This window comes from Coffea eugenioides, chromosome 6 (assembly GCF_003713205.1).
Source record: "Coffea eugenioides isolate CCC68of chromosome 6, Ceug_1.0, whole genome shotgun sequence".
NCBI classification, from domain to species: Eukaryota; Viridiplantae; Streptophyta; class Magnoliopsida; order Gentianales; family Rubiaceae; genus Coffea; species Coffea eugenioides.
Window position 1 is genome coordinate 51,124,301 of NC_040040.1, and position 15,453 is coordinate 51,139,753.

General features: G+C 35.5%; 2 protein-coding genes across 2 annotated transcripts; both read left to right on the forward strand.

Moving 5' to 3' along the window:
- Positions 1-1,236: 1,236 nt before the first annotated feature.
- LOC113776534 (protein COP1 SUPPRESSOR 2) lies at positions 1,237-9,900 on the forward strand. The gene is given in 8 exon segments (XM_027321720.1): positions 1,237-1,314; positions 1,405-1,444; positions 2,972-3,077; positions 3,148-3,372; positions 4,457-4,580; positions 5,918-5,991; positions 6,231-6,388; positions 9,549-9,900. Coding segments are annotated over 6 exon segments (843 nt in total). The 5' UTR covers positions 1,237-1,314; positions 1,405-1,444; positions 2,972-2,979; the 3' UTR covers positions 9,713-9,900.
- Positions 9,901-12,993: 3,093 nt separating this feature from the next.
- LOC113774646 (calmodulin-7) lies at positions 12,994-15,259 on the forward strand. Its single transcript, XM_027319230.1, has 2 exons — positions 12,994-13,238; positions 14,524-15,259. The coding sequence occupies exons 1-2, from the start codon at positions 13,163-13,165 to the stop codon at positions 14,895-14,897; spliced, it is 450 nt and encodes a 149-aa protein (XP_027175031.1). The 5' UTR covers positions 12,994-13,162; the 3' UTR covers positions 14,898-15,259.
- The last annotated feature ends 194 nt before the right edge of the window (positions 15,260-15,453 follow it).

Sequence of the window (15,453 nt, forward strand, 5' to 3'; positions counted from 1 at the left end):
AAGACTCAAGAGCTTCCTCTAAGTCAAGACTCAAGAGCTCAGAAACCATTACAAGTATTGCAGCAGCAGCAGCCCCCAATTTTTTTGAGTTGTGACAATTGAGATTTGAGAAGATGAGCCAAAGACTGAGATTGGGATTTGAGAGGTAAGCTGAACTCTGAAGACTGAAGAGGAACGAAGAAGGCGAATGAAGGACAGAGTTTGCAATGCATTTCATCGTTTTTAGTTTACGAGCCAAAATTACTTATTCACCCTTCATTATTATTACAACATAACTGGTTAAGCCCGTAAATATTCTAACTAACAAACCTAAAAGAGTAAATTGATATATAAAATATACAAATAGGCCACCAAGCTCGAGCTACTCGACGAGTTAAAATTTCTTGCCATTAATTACTCGAACTCGACTCGTTTTACTGTAGCAAGTAGCTCGAAATCGCCTCGAGCTCGAATTTGCTCGAGCTCGATTCGAGTAGCTAACCAAGCTACTCGCGAGCTCGATTCAAGCTACTCGAATTCTCTGCACCCCTACTCCTCCCTCTCCCTTTCCTCCTTCCTCCTCTCCTTTGGTCGTCATTTGCGAGGGGGAGGGGGGGGAGGGAAAGGGAGTGGACGAGATGGACAGAGAAGGAATGAGAAGAGGATGGGAGAGAAAATTTTCATTTTTTAATAATCCAATTAAGATAAATTTCATTACTTGAAAATTCTAATACCGTCTTTGGTAATTGGTATGCACGTCACTTGAAGACATTATACTAAAACATTACATACCAAGTTATGTACCGGTTTTGCAAATTTTTAACCCAAGTTGGGCATCATCATACGACATACTAAGGTCCTATTTGGCTTGTAATTTTTTAAATTTTTTAAAGAATATTATTGTAGTAATATTTTATATGCAAAGTAAAAAAAAAAAGTATTTCAAAAATGCATATAAAAAAAATTCCAAAAAATCTTTATTCTGCAGGAGCTTTAATCCAAATACTCTATAAGTTTGTCTCTCATCCCTACTTGAAAGTTCAAAGTTCTACATGCACAGATATTGTCACAATTTATTTGTAAAATAATAGATGGGTATACCTAGGACGTAACCTGGGTTTGAGAAGTGGGCCTGCGTTGCAGCACACCCAAATCCCACCCAATATGATCCTAGTCTAAACCTGTTTTTAGACCCAAGCCCAGCCCTCAATAGTTCGACAAAATACCCGATCTCCGACAAATGGTAGATGGTTACCGGTTAGTCTCTCTGTGTCTCGTTTTCCCTTCTGCTTCGTAGTCTTCTTCTTCACTTGCAGCTATCTCGCTTCTGCCTTTGTAAGTCCTCACAGTTTCGTTGTCCTCAACCCTAATTCCCCTTCTGCAAGTTATCTCGGTCAGTAACTTAGTCAATTTTGTATCCTGGAGGTTGAGAAATCGAAGAACGCATAACAGCTCCCTTGGCTAGGTAAGTTCGCATCTAAATTTCGTTTAGTCGTTTCTGGGTAATAGCTAACTGTAATATCTTTTATTTTCTTTTTATTTTTTTGAATTTATGACTCTTGCGTTTGGGAAATAGCAAGCAATTTAGCATGCCAATGTCGGCTAAGGATGCTGTTCTCATTGTTTTTTTTTTTTTTTGGGTTTTCATCGCGCGCGCGCGCACGCGTGGGGGGGGGGGGACCGGAAGGAATGCCTAAAATTTCTCATTCATGCTTGTCCAACCATCTATCTGATGTGATTGCAAGCCTTGTGATTGAAAGCCTTGTGTTCAAAGACTTCTGCCTGGTTGTTTCTTCATGTAAATGGAACAGGTAAAGAAAAGGTAGACTTGCTGACGGTTAGTTTGCAAGTTATAAAGTTATGCGACTTTCTGATCTTCCCTCATTTCAATGTCTTTTCTCAAACTGCAAAGTCTTTAGGTACCGGACGTTGCAAGTCAATATTTTTTCAGTTCGAGTCTTCCTCTATTTCTGTTATGTCATTACTATTTCTAGTTCGGATCTCTAGCAAGTCACTTCGTTCTCTTTCTTATGAACACATAATTATTGCTCTGCTTATAGACCTGCTCAAGAATTGTTATTGATTTTTGAGAGTTGCTCATGGCTGATTTGAAAAATTTTATGTCTGGTGGCTGACCTGTGTGGTGCTGTGATGGCATGGTAGTGGTTTTTTGCTGGCAATCTATAGGGTAGGTTTGAGGAGGTTTGCACAATAGGTGGGAATTGACAGGTCTAATTATGGCCGCAGTTTATCTATTCTTCATTCTCTTTAAGGAGTTCATACGTGTTCTATAATGAAGATCTTTGAGGTGTATCAAATAGAAGATTTTTCTGGATTTTACATTTCCATAGGAGACTGAATCTTCTAGACATGGCAATTATTAGATAATTTGTGGCATTAGTTCCTACAGAAATCCCTAAGGGCTAATATTCTTTTTCTTCATTTTCTGAAGAGTGATATTCTCAAAATGTGACAATTTTGAGTTATGTGACAATTTGTTATATTCTCAAAAAGGGCTGATGTTCTCGTTAAATACTGTTTGAAGAACGTGACTCTTAGGAAGTTGCTCTCACATATTCAAATACAGCTCTCCTCCCCTTCCCTGCCTACATATGAAATTTATCTCTCTCCTCATCACCCAGCCAGTGCGTGACCCAACATGCTTCCCCTAATTCCTCCAATGGATATTGGAACCCTTCATGCTTAGCGAAGAGCCTGAAAAGATGAATATACTATGTGACCACTTTTGACAAAACTGATATAACAGGTTCTTAGTTATGTTCTTTCTTGTATTTATCTGTCAGTGCTAATACATTTACGTGCATGATCACTAATGTTTCTGTGTTAAAGCTTTGACTTTTGGATTGGAAATTCTTTTTGTGAAGCAGTCAATGAATTCTGCAGAGATTTGAATTATTTCATTGTATTCTCTGTTCTTTGAGCTTTAAACAATGCTGATATATGTGTATGATTAATTTTTCGAACACAAAAGAAAACAAGATGAAGGAGAAGAATTTTCGCAAAAGGAGCACAGCTGAATCAGGGGAAGACTCTGTTCATAACAGCAAAAGTGATTCAGATGATGACCAAGAAAGGAGGTACCGTTAACTTGCTAGTCTTGTCACTCTTATGATGCTTCTTGGAAGTTATGCTAAAACATGCATTTAGATTGGTGCTAGAGGAGGTGAAGTTCCTTCAGAAACAGAGGGAGAAGAAGTTGGGAATTCCAGCCATCTCTATGACAACTCAGGTGGGTGGGGCTAGCAACAGCAACAGTGGTGGTTTGATCCGGAAAGGAAATGACAAAACTGATGGGGATGGGGAGAAGGATGACTTGGTTTTGCAGGATACTTTTGCTCAGGAAACTGCTGTGATGGTTGAAGACCCTAATATGTATGAAATCTTCTGTACTCATTTGTGCCTTTTTCTCTTTTGACTTGTTCATTTCATTGTATGTTTTTGTTTAGAGCTCTTTCTTCTTTATATGCTTCTACGTAGATAATGCTCAAAGTTTAGTTACAAACAATCAATCCTCAGGTTCTCTGACTCCCTAAGTTACACTTTTTTGGGTTGGTTTTCATTTAAACCCAATTCGTCATCATGCTAGATATGGGAAAAAATAGGTCTACATTTTAAACTGTATAAACTGAAACTACTGGGGAGAAGGGAACGTCAAGTAACTTCCCATGTGAAAGGGTATTTTTCTTTAATATATTTATCTCCATGCATTTATATTATCACATTATGGAATTTTTGTGTACTTGTCCAAACTCTCCATTTTTTGTTTAGTTGCTAGTTTTCTCAGTAGGAACTGCTCGGTCTCTGTGGAAATGACGGTATTTTTAATTAGTATGAAATGCTAGAAGCTTCATGGTCTCTTCGTAATTCTTTTTTGCATTGACCAGAAATAAAGTTTACAATATCAGAGAGATATGTTAGAGTTTGGCTCAAATCCTTTTGCACACTGAGTCCAAATATGGGCTGTGTTTTCTCAAAATCTCACTGGCCCACGTGGGAGATCTCCCACGGCTTTTGTAGTTCCAGCATCAAGCTCCTCATAATTACATGAAATCACTTCTTGCTCCTTATCCATAGTTCTGAGTTTTGTTGACTTGAAATCTATCAAAAAGCTTAATCCACGTCAACAAAATCCGAAGCCAAGGAAGACCTGGTCTGATAACCGATTCAACCAGATTGCATTTCAAATTAAGCAAAAGGCTTAACACTCTGATGAAACTGCAAATGCGCAAAAGTTTTGACTCAGAACCATAAAAAACCAACCAATTTTAATAACCCTTTTGCACCTGTCTCAGACAATTTTGACAGCTTAAATGCACATAACAGTCCATTTTTCTTGCTTTTTACACGCCTGTACAGTTTTCATTGACAGAGGCTATGAACAAAATAAAGCAGAAATTCATAAAGATAGATAGGCAATGTGATGCTGCAATTGATTGCTATCTTCTTGTATGAGCAGGTTGAGATATGTTGAACAAGAATTGGCGAAGAAAAGAGGCAGGAATATTGGTGTCGAGAATGAAGTTGAGACTGATATAAAACGTGCAGAAGATGAACTCTATGAAATTCCAGAGCACCTTAAAGTAAGTGTGCTACATTCTTTTGCTCTTCCTTAAAAACCAGAAGAATGAGAGCAAAAGAACCTCAACTGCAAATTTGATAGCTTTTAGCTAATTTAGTAATTCTTTGTGTTAAGGTTATCATCCTGGCCTTCAACTATAGATAAGACTTATCTTTGTGCTACATGACTTCACTACATGTCACAGGTGAAGTAATTGATGAGTGGTACATGAGTGGTTTTAGCTAATTTAGTAATTCTTTGTCTTAAGGTAATCATCCTGGCCTTCAACTGAAGATAAGACTTATCTTTGTGCCACTTGACTTCACTACATGTCACGGGTGAAGTAATTGATGAGTGGTCTTTACAAAACAAAAACACAATTTTTTTCTGCAAATAATCATCTTAGGTTTTTTACTATTAAGGTTTTGTATTAGTTTTTAATTACATCAATACTTCATTTCTTTTTCCCATTTAAAAAGAGATGCCAATAGTTTATTTTTTTTCTTTCATATATCTGTTTTTGTTGGTTAAGTCAGATAGAGCCTTTTGTCTTGTCTTTCTCATTAATTCCAAGTTATTCTTCAAATTGGAAATCTCTACCTTATTGCAGAGTCTCCTTATGGAGGATGACGTGATGTGTTGAGGACAAATGGTGTAGATCTTTTAAAAAATTAACGTCTGTACCTACATGTGCGTACCCTTTCCTCAGTCTTTTAGTTTCAGGCTAGGAATACCGATATTATATTTTTTAACACAATAAGCCAATATGCTGTTCCACTTCTATTGTCCTGTGAAGATGGTACAGAAAATAAAGGTGGGAGATTTACAGAGGAAATAGTTTATTCTTGAGGGATTAAAGCTTCTTGGGCTAGGAATACTAAGAGGCCAGAATTTTAATTTAAAAGTGAATATACCCAATGTCCCTGCTGCAATGTGATGAGAAGTTATTCCTCTTGGATAAAAGGATCAATACCACCTTCCAAAAATAGTTAGTCACTGCTCATGGCTGAAAACTGTATGGGGATACAGAAACAACCTTTTCATAAAGTGACGAATGGCCATAAAAACTTAGTGAAGAACTTTTTTGGTATCATACCACATAACACATACGTATAACTGTAAAAGTAAGATTTTGTAGAGATTACAGCAGCATCAATCGAAAGCAAAGAAATTGTACTATCTACTTTTTTGGGCCTAATCAAGTGCAGATTTTGTACATGGGGCGTTCAGTTTACCATCTACTTAAGGAGTTTTGGTCACTGAAATTAGTCATTTTTTCCCACTTTATTGTGTTCAATATCCTTTTAAGATTTATCTACTTAATATTCTTTTTATGAAGTGTCCTAATGTTTCCCTTAGGTTAAGAGGCGAAATTCAGAGGAAAGCTCTACGCAGTGGACTACTGGTATTGCCGAGGTTTAGCTTCCCATGGAGTATGCTAATTTTCCTCACTGTGACTAGGCATATCTTAATTTGTCTTATACAACATGATGTATCTCTACTGCAAACTTTTTATTTAATTTTGGTTGGGAAAACTAAAATGTCTTGAGGTGGCATTTGTTGTCTGTGTCAAGAATAGAACATCTTAATTTCTGTTGAAACATTATACAGATAGGTTCAGTTGCAGATCTCTATGCAATAAGATGTGCTCAAATTCTCCCATTTGTGACAGATACAAATTGAGGAATATTGAGGAAACTGAGGCTGCCAAAAAGCTCTTACAAGAAAAAAGGCTCATGGGTCGCACCAAAACTGACTCTAGTATTCCCTCAAGTTATAGTGCAGATTACTTGCAACGCGGGAAGGACTATGCCGAGAAGCTTAGGAGAGGTTGGTGGCAATTACTCACTTAAAATGCTTATTTGGTTCTATGATCTGATGTTTGCCTAAGTATGTATGTATACCTGAGTATGTTTGCATACCTGGTCGATTGCTTAGGGAATATTGCAACACTTGGCACAGATCATTTGTGCTATCCTCAGCCTCTGCGATTAGCCTCAGTATGATAGGTTTTACCCACCTGCTATCATCACTCAAAACCAAGAAGAATAATGTCAATGCCATATCTGCCTCCATGAAGTGGCAAATCAAGCTTAGATTCTTTTTCAGGGAGAGGGATGAGCATGGGGAAGACTGGGGTCAATGGGTGGCAGGCAAGTTTGTGAAGGAGAGGAATGGTTAGCGAGCAGGTGAGAGAGTTTTTTCTTTGGGAGGGGGTTTGCTGTGGGTTAGTTGAGTGTTGTAGATTGGAATGGTGGGATCAGGGGTTGGGCTGATCCAATCCATGGCTCAATTTCATTTGATTTACGGGTGTTTGATAAAACTGAAATCTGAAGGCTGAAATTTATGTACTGACGTTGCTGATTTCATTTAGTCAAACCGGTTTGATAATCTGCTGAATTTGAGCACTGAATGAAAACTTTTATTATACATAAATTATATGGACTGAATGAAAAAAATTTATTATACACAAATTATAAAGTTTAAATATCACTCATTAATATTGTTAAACTGAAATTCCAATACGAATAGTGAATTTGTGTATGGTGTTTATGTATGCAAATGCGTGTTGGAAACAAAAATGCATGTCTGTGTATAATAAGCGAGTTATGTTTGAAATAAAATATGCTAAACAACGAATGTTAGTGTGTGTGAGAGAGAGAGAGAGCGGAGAGACAAGTGTGCGTGAGAGAGAGAGAGTGTATGTGAGAGGGAGAGAGAGTGTGTGTCAAAGAGAGAGAAAGTGTGCGTGAGAGAGACTATATGTGTGTGCGTGTGTGAAAGAGAAAGAGGCTGTGTGCATGTATGAAAGCGTGCAAGTATGTGAAATAATATTTTTGATGGATAATATTACTCTAGTTCAAACATTCAGCAAATTAAATGATTAAATTTTCACTTAAATTTTTTCAAAGAAATTAAGTGTCTCTTAATGGATTCAGAGGTTGTGGAGTTTTGTTATCAAACAAACTTAATAGGAAAAATGCTTAATCCATTAAGTTTAAGTGCTTAATGGGGTTATCAAACACCACCCTTAGTTGCTCTTTCAAGCTGAACTGTTAACTTCAGTGTAGAAGTTGTCTGAACAAAACCAAACTGGCTTGGTTATGTGAGTTGGCAGTTCACTTGGGGAGTTTTCAACTATAGCAAAAAGCGCCATATTATTAGCTCATTCTCTAGTTTGATTAGATTGGAAATGGAAAATACTCTATTACTTGATATAATTTGGGATTGTGAGTGATTATAGAATAAAATGTAAATTGCGGTAAACATTTAACCTTGTTATATATGTGATATTGCCTTAAGACCTCTATTTCTTTTGTTTCATGTATATTGATTTAATTTTCTGAAGATGGGATCTCATTGGAAACAAATATTGAATGATCTAGTATGACGTCTCTCATGTGTAAAGAAAGTGTAAACCTCTAGAGCTATCATATTAGTTCTACAATGATTTTCTATTCGAACTGTAGGAGCAGCAATTATAGGTAGATATCTCCGAAAAGAAGGGACACCCACTTTAATATATTTTTATAAGAGGCTTAAAGTGCAAGTGGTTTTGCACTTGACTCCAGATTTGTGTATTATCAATTCTGTACAGGTTGCCGCATTTATGTTTTTCTTTTTTTTCACTTTATGGTCTGAGATGGTTCCTCACTAGACTAGCCAAAAGGTTTTTTTTGGGGGGTTGTTCAAGGGGAAGAGATAAGACAGCCGAGGAGGCGAGGTGAAGGGAGAGGAAAGAGTACCTGGCAAACCTTGAGGGAATCCAGTCTAACTTAATCCTTTTGTTGTTGGTTGAATATATTTTGATATTACGCATTCAAGTGAACCTTTTTAACTCTTATACCACAAGTAGGAAACTTTCTTATGTGATTTACACATTGTTGGAAGACTAGCAGTGTGCGAAACTTTTGTGTTTGGACGCATACTCATTGGTTGTTGTATCGTATCGTTATATAAAAGATGAGAAATTTTTTGGAAGCAGATTTGGCCGTATTTAGAATGGTAAGGAAAACTGAGGATGACCTTTGAGAAGTAAGAGAAGTAATGATTAAAATAAGCTAAAAAAGAAAAAAAGAAAATAGGTTATGCTTCGTTCATCAGGTTCCTTGTGCATAAGATTTGTACATGTGCTAAATGGTTATCTTCTGGAATATGTGCTTGTAACAGTACATATTTCTGATTTACCTGTTATTCTTATGGAGATCCTCTTAGGTTAGTTTAACTAGACTTTCTACCCGTCAGATCCTCCATTACAACAGCATAGTTAACTTAGCCTAGTGACTTCTAGAAAATAGCTTCTTACAGGAGTTGATCTACATTGCTGTGGCATTTGCCACACTATTCTGCAAATCTGTACCTGTTCATGTTTGCCAAAGGGTTTTTTTTTCCCCATATTTGCTATGGTATCTGAAATCCGTTCTTGTCTGCATAGATTTTGGGATAATGGGTATTGTTTTGGCCCTGCTTCATTTGGTAAACCCTGCTTCTAGCACCCATTCTTTCCCTCCAATGACAATTGGGAGATTTAATCACCCCTTAAAGCCTTTACGCTCTTTCCAATCAATCCATTTGTGCAGTAGATGGGTGCTATGTATGGGAAAGCATATATGTTCTGACAAACCTGATGTAATACTAACATTTTTTTTTTCCTTCTTTCTTTTATGATTTTTGTGTTGAGGGCAGGGGGTTGGTCTTAGAAGTGAATAAATGTTGTGGCCCGACGTAGCTGGGTTGTGGGCAAATGGGTGATATTGTATATTGGTTCAAAATAATGAATTTTGACACCTCACATGTATAGTTTTACTCAATTGCATCAAAGTTTTGTAAGCATAAAGATTAAGGGCAATGAGGTAGCCCAGTGGTGGGTTTCTCAAGATTTAAAGCATATTATGTTGATCCTGCCTTGCATATGACTTACCTTTCTAGATCAATGTTCCCTTTCCTGATTGTTATGGTTTCTATTGAACCAAACAACAAAATTTTGCAGAACATCCAGAGTTGTACAAAGACAAGGATCTGAAGAAAAGCGATCAGGAGTCTAGACCGGTCGAATCAGGTGCGGAGGCAGCAGTTCAAAGACAGGCTGCCACGGATGAGTTCATGCTTGAGCGGTTCCGAAGGCGAGAACGGCACCGTGTAATGCGTAGATAGAATGTCTTTGAACTACAAAATCCCAGCCGGTCCTTTATATGGTTGCTTCCCATGTTTGTTGCATACTGTCTAATTGGGGTCTATTTAGAACTGAATAGTGACAAATTCTGTGAATTTCCAGAACCGAAATGTGGGATTTCAAGTTAAAGCACAATTAGTTGATAGTTTTGAGGGCCACTCAATGTGAATTTTCCGGGCGTAATGTGTGTGTTCTTTGGCTCGCTTTATTGTTGAACCGCAACAGGGGTTAGCGGTAAATTTTTGGAAATTATTTTTCACAATTTAGACCCGGTAAACTTTCTTTTGTAACTAAGCATTTGAAACATTTTTTTGTTTCCTTCGGCTGATACCATTTCTTTTTATGAAAGAACAAACAAATCATGACCCAACATCATAATCACTGGAGACAACCATAGATGGCCTTTGGAGTCGGCATAAAGTTTTTGAACCTTTTTGGATGAAGAACATTTTTCAAAACCAAAAGGTTTGTAGGGGTAAAAATTTTTTGGACTATATATTGGCGCAGGGATGTCAGCAGTTGATTTACCAACCAATTTGATTCAATCTTTCATTTGTTTACTTTTATGTTTTTCTTTTTCATGAAAATGTTTGTACCAATTATAAGGGTTATTATCACTTTATTCCCTTTTCTCTTAATTTTATCTTTTAGTTATTTTATCTCCAAAATTAACGGTCAAACTTAACGGAGTTTCTTAATGAAAGTAAAAAGACAAGTTTAGCCCTTAACATTATTATCATTTTACCGCTATAATCTATACTCTCATTATCAATTTACCTCATAAAGTTATTTTTTAGGTAATTTATCGCACCATTAAACCAACTTAGCAAGTTAAAAAACTTGAAAAGAAAGTAATCTCTTCTTTGTATAATAAAAATAATAAAAAATTTAAAGTGGCTCTTCTCCTCTTTAGTATCATGAAAAAAAATTAAAAAATTAATTTCTTTCCTCTTGACAATCTTATTAATATTAAAAAAATAGAAAGATCGGAACGGGGAGGGAGAGGGGGAGAGAGAGAGATAGAAAGAGAGAGAGTTCAATTCTTTTTTTATAAAATACAAATAAGAAAGAATTAAATACTTTTATTATTTTAAAATTATTTCACTTTACTGTTTACCACCGGATTTCAATTCTAATCCCAACAATCTTAAATTAATACGATAATGTTAGACTTTTTCTTTCTTTTTTTTACAAAATCTAATTTTCTGTCTCCTTCTTTCCTATCTCTTTTTTTTTTCATAGTATTAATAAGTGTAAAAAAAGATATTTGAGAAAACCCTTTTATTTTTATATTTTTGGATCTCTTAAAGTGAAAAAAAAGAATCATCATTCTAAATTTTTTATTTTTAATTATATATATAAGGGTAAATATATTTAAAATTTTTTTATCATAGTAGTTAGATTAACGATGAAGTAAAATGCCAAGAAAATAATGTTATGAATAAAATCGATTATATCACAACAATTTAAAGGAATAAAGTAATAATAACAGTGTAGTAATGCTATAGAATAAAAGAGTATTTTTTTCCAAAATTTCTTAACACGTAAGGGGGTAAACTGATAGTAGTGATATAGTTTAAGGGGGTAAAGTGATAATATTAGATTATTTTTATAAATTTTTTGTGTGTGCATGTGTATATGTATATGTTTATGAATATGTGTGTGTGTGTGTGTATATATATATGGATTTGGATAGAATTTGATTTGAATCTGGGTTTGACTTCGGATAAAAAAGTTTGGATATCAAAATTTTCAAATAATATTTCGCTTGTATTATAAATACATTTTTTAACTCATCTTTTTATATTCTCTATTATTTTTTTATTTCACATATATCAAATCATAAAAAATATTATAATAATTATTTTAAATAATATTTTAAATAATACTCAATCCAAACAAGAGTTTCAGTGAAAATACTCTCAGGAACTTAAAAAAGAATCTAAAATATCAAACTTACCAGTTCGTTTTGATAGCTCTAGCCTGTTAGTGAACTTACAATGCCACCGCGTGAGAAGCGCGGAACCGCGTTTATGCCAATGGAAGAGAATGAAACACGGACTGTCAACGTCCTTTGTCTTTGTGATTATGTTCTAATAATATCCCCACCATTGCAACCAGCAAGATTTGTCTTCTGTCCCTAAAATAGGAAATGACTTTTGGAAATATGGAAAATTTGTTTTCTTCTGTCAAATGAAATATAAAATAAGGCAAAGCCCATATATCTTCAAAAGAGAGAGAGAACAAAAAACAAATTGTTTTGCTCTAGAACTATCACTATCAAACCTTTTTTTTTTGTCTCAAAAGACTCAACTCACCTTTCATATGCATGTCAAAAAGGGTTAATTAAAATTTACAAAACGCACCGTCAAAAGTACATAATTAGCATTTGTGCCCTTCATTGTTTAATTGGATCAGTGGCTCCAAAATTTATTAATGTTTTGCAATATGGTATAATTAATCCAACAACCACCAAGTTGAATTTATCTTTGTCATATAGGAAGTGCATAATTCACAACTTCTATGCCTTCATTGAAAGCAATAATGATTTAGGAGCAAACGTGTAGTCCCACATGTGTAAAACTGAATAGACAAACATACATTTTGTGAAATAAAAGAAAATTGTAACAGTAGCTGCTGAAGATGGCGTGATTTAGATTAGAACTAACAATTTCAGGGACTGATGTGAAATATATGAAATCTTTTTAAAACGAAAACAACAAAACTTTCTAAAACTTGGGTAATTAATTAATTTAGAGTAATTAATTAATTAATTTAGAGTAAGATTTTTTATATATATAATTTTGTCAGTGTCAATACATATTAATATTTTTTATACTAACAGTTTATAAATTGTTAAATTGATCATTTTTTTAAAAATAAGTTTTTTTATATACTATGTTACAATAATATACAAATAAAAATAATATCAAAATCACTATAAACAACTTAAAAAACACAAGAAAAAATCTCAAAAACGACCTTATTTACAGTAAAAGTTTTTCACCTATATTACTATAATAAAATATTTTAAAAATGCCCCTAAAAATAACTAATTCAAACGGAGCCAATATAACAATTACGTAAAATTTGAATTTAACTGCTGAAATAGTAATTTATTACTCCAAGTCTCCTACTACTTTATTACTCCTATCCATTTTCTATCGGAAATTTCAAACTTTTTTTTTTGTTTTTTTGGTTTTTCTTCATGGGTAGTGGTAGACTATGGACTACGAGTAGTATAAATTCATAGTCCCTTTTCTCAGGGCCGAAAGAGCTGCAGACCTTCCATCCATTTCCATCCTTTCTTCCTTCCGTTCTTTCTTCCTTCCTTCACTCGTTCCATACCCTTTGGTGTTCCTTTTTTCATCTATCGATTGGTTTGTGGCCTCATCATCATCCTGAAAAAAGGAAAAATAAAAGAAGGAGAAATGGCTGATCAGCTGACTGATGATCAGATCTCTGAGTTCAAGGAGGCTTTCAGCCTTTTTGACAAGGATGGAGATGGTACCCTTTTTGTCCCTACATGAGATCAGATTGAAACTTGTTCTAGTATAATATACATATGATTATCGGATCTGGGGGGTTGGATGGGGTGGGTTCTCTTCTGGGGGTTCTTGTTTTACTATTATTTCTTTGTTGGTTGCCTATTCATATCATAATGCTATCTTGTTGTTGTTGGTTCTTTAACCCTTCTCGCTGCTGTTGACTTATTTGGCTTTAATGAACCTTTCCTTTAATTCTCATAATTTTGTTACTCTGCGGAGAAAGATTAATTAACAGCAGGCTCTACTTTCATGGCCCCGTTTGGAGGAAAGGGAAACTTTTCTTCGAGGGAAAACTGTGAACAACAATAAATGCAAGAACGTTATCAATCCGAATTTCTACGAAAGTGCTCCTTTATCATTCCTTCTCTTCTTCTTTGCCACAATGATTTTCTTTCAAATTTCAGTCAATTCTTTTCTCGTGTACATTTGGTTTGGTCTTGACTCTCGAGCAACAAAGTTGACAACTTTTTTTTTTTAACCGATTGGTGCTTTTGCTGAACACCGGCAAAGATAAGATTTCTGTTATGTGGTTCGAAACTTTTTGAATTTGAAATCGTTTCTTTTCTTGAAACTGTATGTTATAGGTTGAATGAGCGAGTGATGGAAATGTTTTACCATCATCTGTTCTGTTAGGTTGACCTCCTATAACTGGTCTTTGTGAGTTGTGAGCAATCTTATGTCGCTTTGCAACTGCATGATGCTTTGCCGCTTGTGGTCAACTATTATTACACTCAATGATTGTTGTGGTTATGCACCGGTCCAGCAATTCACATCCTCTCTGGCTAATGACTACTCTCTGAGTGCTGAAAATAAACAGCATCTAGAGAACTCCAGGTCATTGATCACGGCAGTGGTTATAGGCTTAAAACTATTCTAGTAACATTACAGGATTTGAATCTGCCCTTGTTTCAAAAAATGTGTCTCTCTATGTTTTTTTCTATCGAATCATCTTTTGTCATTATGACCGTACGTGTGCATGTTCAGATATTCGTGTGCCTTGTTATTAGCTTGGAATGATACGTTGGTATGTGCTTTGTCAATTTTTGGATGGCTATGCATCATTTGTATCATTGCAAGCTGTGAATTAGTTTGTAAAAGTTATGGTGTAGATAGCTGAAAATTTTATGTTTTGTTTCATTCTCTATCTTCATTCCTTCGCGAAACCCAGGCTGACTTATCATATTTAGAATCGTTGTACCATTGAAGGTCTGCATTGATTAGTTGAATGTTCTACTGATCTCTAGGTTGCATCACCACTAAGGAGCTTGGGACAGTGATGAGGTCGCTGGGGCAGAACCCTACTGAGGCTGAGCTCCAGGACATGATAAATGAAGTTGATGCTGATGGAAATGGGACCATAGATTTCCCAGAATTTCTAAATCTCATGGCAAGGAAGATGAAGGATACCGACTCTGAGGAGGAGCTAAAAGAAGCATTCCGAGTTTTTGACAAGGATCAAAATGGCTTTATTTCTGCTGCTGAGCTTCGCCATGTCATGACTAACCTTGGGGAGAAGCTTACAGACGAGGAAGTTGATGAGATGATCAGGGAGGCTGACGTTGATGGTGATGGACAAATCAACTATGAAGAGTTTGTCAAGGTTATGATGGCCAAGTGATATCCCTGCCTGCAATCCTGCATTAAACTGAATAGATCTACATGTAGGAGTGGAAAAAGATTCAACTGGTTGAACAGGGATAGCTGGTTTAATGCTTTTAGTGTACTTTTACTACTTGTCTGGTGGTTTTAAAGGTTGAACATCTTTAGCATAATGATCTCTCTGTTGTAATGATGTCCGAGTTTTCTTCTTTTTAGCATAATGATCTCCCCTTTCCATTCTTCCTTTTTTATGTCATAGGGTGAATCTTCTCCAAAATTTTGCCCTTTCTGGCAAACGTTGGTTGTAAAGCTGTATGCTGTTGTTTGACTGATGGAGAATGCGTTTGGTTTTCTTTAATGTCATATCCTAGTTTGGAAAGACTTTGTAGTGAGCATTGCCATATCCTTATCCTGCGTATGTAGTAATTTGCTACTGGCTGCTTCTTTTTATTTACCATTGCAGCATCTTACCTTGGTATATATTACTGAGTGAAGATGAGTTTTGACGACAACATATACGCATCGCATACAATAAGATGTGTGTGAAAAAAGTTTTGATCTTACAGATACGGGAC

Excerpts from the sequence above, each read along its gene's own strand:
- LOC113774646 (XM_027319230.1), top strand. The coding sequence starts at position 13,163 with ATGGCTGATCAGCTGACTGATGATCAGATCTCTGAGTTCAAGGAGGCT. Across the intron at positions 13,239-14,523 it reads TTTTGACAAGGATGGAGATG|GTTGCATCACCACTAAGGAG; the intron begins GTACCCTTTTTG and ends ACTGATCTCTAG.